At 46.7% G+C, this 8600-nt stretch overlaps 1 protein-coding gene across 3 annotated transcripts in view; it reads right to left on the bottom strand.

The window, feature by feature from the left end:
- Positions 1–3031: 3031 nt before the first annotated feature.
- Positions 3032–8600, bottom strand: part of GATAD2B (GATA zinc finger domain containing 2B) — an 80271-nt gene continuing 74702 nt past the window's right edge. For all 3 annotated transcript variants that reach the window (XM_082833275.1, XM_082833276.1, XM_082833274.1), the window contains 3 exons: positions 8030–8140; positions 7760–7877; positions 3032–7111 (listed from right to left, as the gene is read on the bottom strand). In XM_082833275.1, coding sequence (XP_082689401.1) covers positions 6978–7111; positions 7760–7877; positions 8030–8140 — 363 coding nt within the window. In that variant the 3' untranslated portion in view covers positions 3032–6977. The remainder of the gene's footprint in view (positions 7112–7759; positions 7878–8029; positions 8141–8600) is intronic.

Genomic DNA, 8600 nt, shown 5'->3' with positions numbered 1-8600 from the left:
ACTACCCAAAGATATATAGCTTTGAAGCACCGCCCCCCCCCCCCCCCACCAAGAAGGGGACTCAGGGCAAGGGGCTCTGTCAGCAACTCCATCTTCCAACCCGAACCCCCGGTCTGAAATCTGTTTGTCTCCTCATGCCTAAGCTGGCGTCTGACCAGGGACAGGCAACCTGCATTCCTGGTGGTCTAAATAGGCAGGTGGACAAAGGGGCTGCCAAGTTCCTTGCCCCCTTGTCCCAACATGAGAAGAGTTCTGAACATCTAAGCTCACACACGCTGCTTCTCTGAGCAACCAAATGCCCATCTCCCCCTTTCCAGAACCAAAGCATTGACCCCTTTTGGGAGGCATGCCTCCTCATTTTTCTATTTTTGAAAGGAGATATTAGTTTGCGTTGAGGTTCTGGTGGCCTTGAATCCCTTGTAGAATGAGCACAGATGCTGTGGAGCACCCCACACATCTATTCCCCTCAATTCTAGGTGTCCAAAGACCACCTCTTCCCCACTCCTCCCTCTGACCTATGGCCCTCCTGGCCTCCTTGTCCCTCCTCGTCCAGCTCTACCACAAACCTAAAACCAAACCCCAGGCTCTCCCTCAATCTGCCTCCCTCCAAGGCTGTCCAGTATTGTGCCCAAAAGGGGGTAGGGTCTCGGAGGAAGGAAAACCCAGGTCTTAGGGGGAACCCCAAACACTGTCTCCTCTGTGCTCTTGTAGGATGATGCTCATACCAGTGACAAGACCTCCAGCAAGGCTGGGCCCTGCCCCTCCCCAACTGCACAAGGGGTGTAAGCAGCTTTAACTAATAAATGTGGCAGGGGACCAAGAGGTTAAGAACAGCCCCAAACTTCAGGTCCCTGAGGAAGTAACATCCTCTCCTCTGGGTGGGCCTGGTCTAAGAGCTTTGTTGGAAATAAACCAAAATGGAAAAAATAAATTAGGATCTGGTTAATGTTCTGGATTGAAAGGAAAACCTGGGGAAGTGGGGGTGATGACATGGTAAGACAGAGCGGTTCCAGATCTTTCAGGGCATGTTGCACTGAGGCTGAGGAACTACATATTCTGCAGTTTGCTAAGGAAAGAACAGTGTGAGCTGTTTTAAGGTCCCCACCTGGAGAAACCAGCATGCTACAAAGGATTGTTACTGGAGTCTAGAGCAGTGTGATGAGAAGGGCCAAGGACAGCTAGGGTACACCTCTCCTTAGGACAGGATGGAGATCCAGCCTCTGGGTTAAATGCAGCCTCCTTACGGATACCTTTAGACCTTACGTCATCAGGTAATTTAAGTGGGGTCAGTGGCTTCCAGAACCCTGGATCTATATAAAGGTGAGGGGAAGAATAATACAGAAGTAAGGGCTTTAAATAATCAACACAATTGAAGAAAAGGGCACAAACTAAAGGTACCCCATTGACTGGAGGGGGTATGTCATAGCTAATCTCCAGATCGCCCCTAAAATTCTCCCACCAAACTGCCCCCCCCCGCCCCCCATGACTAAAGCACAAGCCACAGGAAAGTTTAGAAACCATTCCTTTCTTTATTAAACATAGCTTGCAAGTGATAAATATTACAAAGTTTTTTTTCTTTTAATCCTTTCTCCAAAAATTAGCTTATTATTTGAATCTGTCACTGCTGAAATGCTCAGCAGCATCTGAAACAGATGGGAGTGTATTTGCCTTTTTGAAAACCAGTTTCTATTGGTCTTAGTTTTTTCATTTTAATTCCCAAACACAATGCAGAAAATTAGAGTTTGTTTTTTGTTTTTTGTTTTTTTTTAAAAAAAGGAAACTTAAAGAGTTGTGCAAAAGGGTCTTGTTCCCCTCCCACCCACCCCATTCAGAGAAGACCATTCCCCATCCCACCTCCCTGCTCCCCACCCCACCACCAATCTATCCTTCCACCTTCACCAGGGCTTCACCCACCATCCTATACCCTCTCCAGGCTTTACCAGCCAAGACCTAGAGTGTGGGAGTACTCAGCCCAGGCTGTGGGGAAATTGGGCCCCTGAAGGAGACAGCTATTCAGACAGCTGCCTTTAGGGGGTTCAGATGAGATCTGAGGGAAGGAGACAAGATGTAGACTATATCTGACCTCTCCTACCAAGAAGTGAGTAAAGTTCTGCATCCTGTAGCTCACAAAGGGTGTGAGTGACCACCAACCTGGGGTATTCAGTGGTCAACCACCCTTGAGGGCAGCTGCTTGTGAGGTGGGGCTTGGGGCCTGGTCCCTGCCCTTGGATGACTAGAGACATGAGGGCAAAGATGTCACAGGTTTAACTGATGTCCTAAACATCACTCTGCTGCCTTTCCTAAACCAAAAGGAACAGTAGGGGCCTGGCAGCTCTCCAAGGGTACTGGTCACGCATTTACCCACTTCAACACTAGTCACTTTGGTTTCCTCCATGGGTTTTCAGCCCAACACTTTCCTCACCTCAAGTTGTTTTGTAGGTGGGGAAGGAAGCATTTTAAACTTGGTGGCCAGATGATCTCCCCCTGTCTGCCATCACTTCACAAATAAGAAAACTGAGACCCAGAAAATTAACTCTACCAAAGGTCACATAGCAAGTTAGTAGGAAAGCTTGGGACTAAACCCCAGGTCTCCAGACTGTGCCACCACCCACCTCCCTTTGTGTTGTGGTTCTCTTTACTCTCCACAGTCCGGACTAAGAGCCTTAGCTTTTGCAGTAACCCAACCTCACCCCAATTTACAAAGATGGATATGACTCTCCCTAGGGGAGACTTTCTTAGGATGACTTGTTAAAATCATTTCTATCATCCCATGACAATCCACCCTCAAAGGCCCATGAAACTAGCTTCTTTTTTGGGGTTGAAGGAAATCCCTTGCATAAGAAAGCTTGACACTGAATTTTGTTATATAGGTATATTGTATATATGCTGATGCAATCAGAGGAAAAAAAACAGTGCAAATACAATTACAATTCATAATAATACTTGGTTTCAATGCCCCCGGGAACTGCCCCATTCCTCGGCTACCTCCCAACCCCCAGCACTTCCCCACAGTATCAACCTAATGCTGGGGGGTAGGGAGGGTGGGCAGGTTAGGGTAGGGAGTGGGCTCTGCCAAGGCAGTGCTGGTGACCCGGAGGGACTACTCCAGGGTGGGGAGGCAAGGCACAAATTAGGGGTGGGTGGTGGGGGAGGTGGCATCTCTAAGGAGGGATGGGGTTGGGGCAGCTGCCAGTCTCAGTGTGCTGGGCCCGGCCCACTCCCCTACCCACCCTCCACAGCCCTGCCTCCCTACCCCCGCCCCTTCCCCAGAAACCCTTTTGCACGGATCATACACAAACGGGCACATTACAAAATGACATAACACAGTTTCACAATATCCATGGCTAGGGCTTTTTTTTCTCTTTTTCAGTTTTTTTTTTTTCTACACAATGTACAATTCCTTTTAAATGGATCAAGAAATAGCTTATATACACGAATGAGTCCTTGTTATAACATCTCGGCAGCAAATATCATAAGCTAATGAAGGTCTTGTTGGAGGGGAAGGGAGCCTAGGACTGGGGTGTGGGGTGTGGAGAGAAGGTTATGCCTTCTGGAGAAGTGGGGAGAAAAGGGAGTGGTTGGGGAAAAGGAACAAAAGTAAAATATCAAGAAGCATCTTTACAAAGCAGTTCTATAGCTAATTCCTTTTAAAGGGGAAAGGAAAGGTAACCAAAGCAGGAAAACATTTATCTCTGTGTCTTAAAAAAAAAATTGTCTACCATACATACATCCAAAAAATGTGGAAAAAGTACTTATTCCAGGGATGAAAGAAGTCCAGATGCTGTGGTCAAATGACAAAAAAAAAGAAAAAGAAAAAAAAAAACCAAATAAGGACCTCTGTCCCTCAGTTTTACCCAAGCCTTACTGCTTATCCACCCATATCAGGCTTCTAGAGAGTAAGCCACTGTCCATAAACTACTACTACTTTTAAAGCCTCTGGGGATGGAGGAAGCCAGGCAAAACTGGTGGGATCCTCACTCTAGTATCACCCTGAGCTTCAATGCTCCAGGGGTAAAATAACTCTGAACAGAGGGTCTTTCCTCCTATCTTTAGGGCATGAGGTTTAGTGTCTATGGGGCCCAAGGCCTGGGGATGGACAGCAACAATAGACTTGGAGGGACACAAGGCAATCAGTGTGAAAAAGCAGAGGAATGAGGAAAACAGAAGGATGAGGGAGAGGGAGGAAAGGGAGGAGGTGGAAGGCTAATACTTTACCATGATTAGGGGAACCTCACCCCTGTCACTAATCCCTGGGAAGGGTATGCAAATGGGGAGAAGAGTGGGTAAGAAATCAAACCTCAGCGATTGAGCAAAGGGTCACGGAGCTATACTAGTCAACAAGCAGCCTCTGTGTAACTGACCCTGAGGGGATAAAAACAGGGAAGACTCCATCCTCTCCCCTATCGCCTCAGCACCTTGGCAGGCACTCGACTACAGGCTTTCCTTCCCCATCATCCCCCATTCTCGACACATATTACTTCCAAGCCCCATTCAAAGGTGGCCTGGCTCCCAGGGAAGGGACTCAGCTCAGGGCAGGGACACCCCCCAGCCAGACGGTATTGCACATTCTCTGTTCCTTACTTTTAATCTCAATTGACAAACTTGGGTACCTCGTACCTCTGAGCACCTCTGAGCTGGGGGAGGGGAGACATAACAGAAATGGCACTTCATCATGGGGGCTAGGGGGGGAAGAAGCTAGACAGACATGCCACAAGGCAAGATGACTTGCAGGGAAAATATTTTTTAAAAAGCTTCCAATTTTGTGGAAGAGGGAAAAGCAAAACCAAACGATTTATCCAGTGCTTTCAAAGCACAGAGGGCAAAGGAGAGATGTAAGAATATATCTTTATATATATATATATAATTTTAAAATAATCCCAGACCCAGTTCCACTAACCCCCCTCCCTCTCCCACCACTTACAGTCAGGGGTTCCACATTCCCCAGAAAAATACTCGAAACGACCCCATCACTACCTGTTACTAGCGTCTAGCTTCCAGATCATTTCACCACTGGGGGAGCCCAGACACAGGCTGCATCTCTGCTCCTTTATTAAGTGCTCAATGAATTTGGGGGAAGGGAGGAAAGAAAAAAAAGCCAGGAAGGCCCGTAGGGCCAGTATAATCACCCACAGTGGCTCTGGAGTATGGGGAGTAGAGGCCAGTGTGGGGGGAACTGAGCCTGATTCCAGCTCCTTCTCCCATCCCCTCCCCAAACTTTATGGGGAGGATGTGCAGTTTGTGTGTGTGTTAATTTTAAAAGTGCCTTCTTACTTTAAAAAATTATTTAATTTTAAAAATAAAAGTGGGGGACCTTCCCCAGGTTGCTTTCAAGGGTAAAATGTTAAACTCCTCTCTTCATACCTCTTTGCTGAGAATATCCCTTCCTTGAACTCTGGCAGCTTCTACGGCTGGAGAGGCAGGTGGGCATACACTATGAGGAGAGCAGAAACCTCTACCTTTAAGGGGCTTCCCTTACCTCAAAAACAGCCTGGTCCCCTCCCCCTTCCCCCACAGTATGGGCAAATGGGATGCTAATCTCCCCAATCCCCAGAACAGCAACATTGCACAATTCAATTCATTCTCTACATTAGTAGCACTTAAGAAAAAAATAAAAACAAACAAAAAAGCAAAATTTATAGAATTCTGGGGAGAAAAAAGACAACATCTACTTGTATAGCACAAGTCCAGGATTGGTTTTGACATGAATTGTCTGGCTTTGAGCGGTTGGCTCTGCAGTTAGTGCAGCAGGGTCAGGGCAGCGCTCCAATCTGTTAGGTGCCCTCACCCTCATCTCCTGGCGCTCAGAAGGTAAAGAGACAAATGGGAAAGTCGCAACTGTTGGGAGGGAAACCCCTCTTTCTTTCTTCCTCTATTTCCTCCCTTTGACATTTCACTCACTCATGTCCATCCAATGTCCAGGACACACAGCAAAGTCAGGCTAGCAATAGCCACTCCTCTATATTACAGATGGGGCTGTGGTTACCAAGGGCAGATTAGGATTTAAAAAAAGAAAAGAAAAGAAAAGAGACAGGGATGGGGGAGAATTTTACAAAGAAAATAAGATGAAATAATCTGGGGCTAGTTGGCCTGGAATAGACTCCTGTGTCTCCACTGGGGTCAGGAGACCAATCTCATTCCCCCAGCATCCAGAAGGCCAGGACCTGGTCTCAGTCCTCCTTGGCTCAACATTATGCTCAATGTCACGCCCCTTTCTCCCCCTTCTTTATGGGTCAATTCTAGGGTGGTTAAGTTTTAAAGCTTCTCCTTCCAGGCTCTTTCCCCTCATTCTTAGAGCCCAACTTCAATACTCAACACTGCCTCCAGAACTGTGCAGCTCAGAGACACCCCAGAGCGGGTGTGCTATTCCTCCTTGTTTGATGCCACCACCTCCCCCTGACCCTGGGGTTAAGTGCATTAAAAACTTCTGCCCCTAACACTCCCAGTCATGTCCTACTTGGCAGTTGGGGACCCTACTGCAATGCTCCTATCACTTAACTGAATATCATTTGTGTTTACCAAAAAAAAAAAGAGACGAAAGAGAAAAAAAAAATATTGGGGGGAAAATAGAAAGGTTTAACCGTCCACTGAACAAAGGGACGACACACAACATCATTAAAAATGATAATAATAATTAAAGCATAAAAACAAACTTTAGAAACACACGTCAGAGGGCTTGGATTTCTCCCCAGGACCTCATTCTGACCTCTATCAGAGGCAAAGATCCACCTCACTGTTATAGAAAACTGAAGAGAGAAAGTGGCAGAAGAACAGATCGCAGCAGTGTGAAATAAAGAGGAGGTGGTGGGGCAGGGCGTGTGTTTTCTTGTTGATTTCTACTGTTTGTCTTCTGTTTTTCTGTTTTGTTTTCCGTGTATGGTAGGCACCAGTACAGGCACTGCATGCGACGGAAGTTGGGGGCAATGGGAGAGGAGAGGAGTAAAGGATACAAGGTTGGGGCAGTACAAGTGGAACAGGCGTTATTTCTGTCCACTGATGGACTGCGATATAGACCGGGGAGGGATCATGTCTAAAAGGTATTCCCGCTGTCGGTCTGCCAGACTGGGGGCTTTGTGTCCTCCAATACCAGTGTTCAAGTATGCAATGTTGACACCTAGACCCAGGAGACAAAAGTGGAGCGCAGGTATTAAAAGAGGAAATGACACCTTCTTCCACACTACCCTGGGGCTGCAGTGGTGGAGATGCAGAGGAAACATTAGAAGTTGTCTACATCTTTGCAGACTCAGTTAAGCTTTATTTCAGTAGCAACTACCCACCCTGCTCTCAAGCTTTAGGAGAGGTCTTCCCAAAACTTCAATCCTACCAGGAATAATAAACAGTTCTGATGGTACAGAAGAGTCAAAGAAAACAGTGGTGAAAGGAAAATAATCAAGACAAAGAGGGAATTACTGAATCTGCTTTGGTTTTGGGCCTGCTGACTGTAAAGAAGCATCCCTGGGTCATTCAAACTGGATCAGGACAGTTAACCCTGCTATTCTGGCCAAAAGAGATCAATAACCACATGCCCACTAAGAGGGCACACTAGACAGGACTGTGACATTTTCACCACTAAAACCCTAGTGTACTGTGCCTAGCATGTAATATGGATTTAGCAAACCTTTGCCAAATAAGAGTGAAGGGAGTAGGGCCTAAAGAAAGAGCAGAAAACAAAAGAAAGAACAATTCACCTAAAGGGGCTGCTAAAGAATTGCATACTAATTAGTCAATCCCTGAGAAAAGTTCTCAGATCAACCCTTCTTACCTGGCATACCAAGGAGGCCACCTGGCACAGACAGCTGGGGTGCCTGTGCAAAGTTGGAAAGCATGGAACGGGCAGACGTGGGTATACCACGCTGGAGACTGCTTTGGGGCTGTGGAGCCTGCAATGAGGAGGAGACAAGCGATCATAACTTTACCATGATGGAAGGTGTAAGGGGGAGGTAAGGATATGGGAGTACTTCTGTATGATTTTCGGCAGAAGAAAGGACAAATTGAGATAAATGGCTGACAAAACCTCAAGAGAAATCCTCACCTGTCGAAGCGTATGATGTCTCATTATGGTCTCTTGTTTACTGACACTGGACACAGCTGGAGCCGTAGTGGGGGAGAGTGCTGCCTGCTGCTGTAATCGCTGTTCAATTTCCTGTTGGGAGTCATCAGGTCAAGTTGGGCAGGACAGCACCCAATTTCCTAACCAGAAAACCTAGAGGTCTTCTTATCTCTAATGTTGCCAGCTAGTTGGAGGGATATGGAAAAGGCAAAAGAGTTTGGTGGGGTAGGTGAACTAAGATCTCTGGGTACAAGTAACCTACACACTTCAATGATTAGGAATCCCATCTCCAAGAAAGCTGGCTCTCAGAAGTTGGCTGGAGCGATCTGGGTGTTGGCGATGAGCTGCCTAATGTAATTAATTAAGGTTGATGAGTTACTAAGTTTTATTTTTCGACTCTTGTCTACCCATTTTCCAGGAGACCCATGATGCTACCCAGAGGGGTCTGATGGGTGGTGGGGTGGAAAAGAATCTGAGCTTCCCAACACATCTTCCCCACTCCAAGATATTCTCATTCTATTAATACTATATGAGAGTTCACACACTCTAGCAA

The sequence above is a fragment of the Leucopleurus acutus genome (genome assembly GCF_964270905.1).
Source record: "Leucopleurus acutus genome assembly, chromosome: 2".
Classification (NCBI taxonomy): domain Eukaryota; kingdom Metazoa; phylum Chordata; class Mammalia; order Artiodactyla; family Delphinidae; genus Leucopleurus; species Leucopleurus acutus.
The sequence above is the reverse complement of the archived record's forward strand: the minus strand, read 5'-3'. Positions and strand labels throughout refer to the sequence as shown.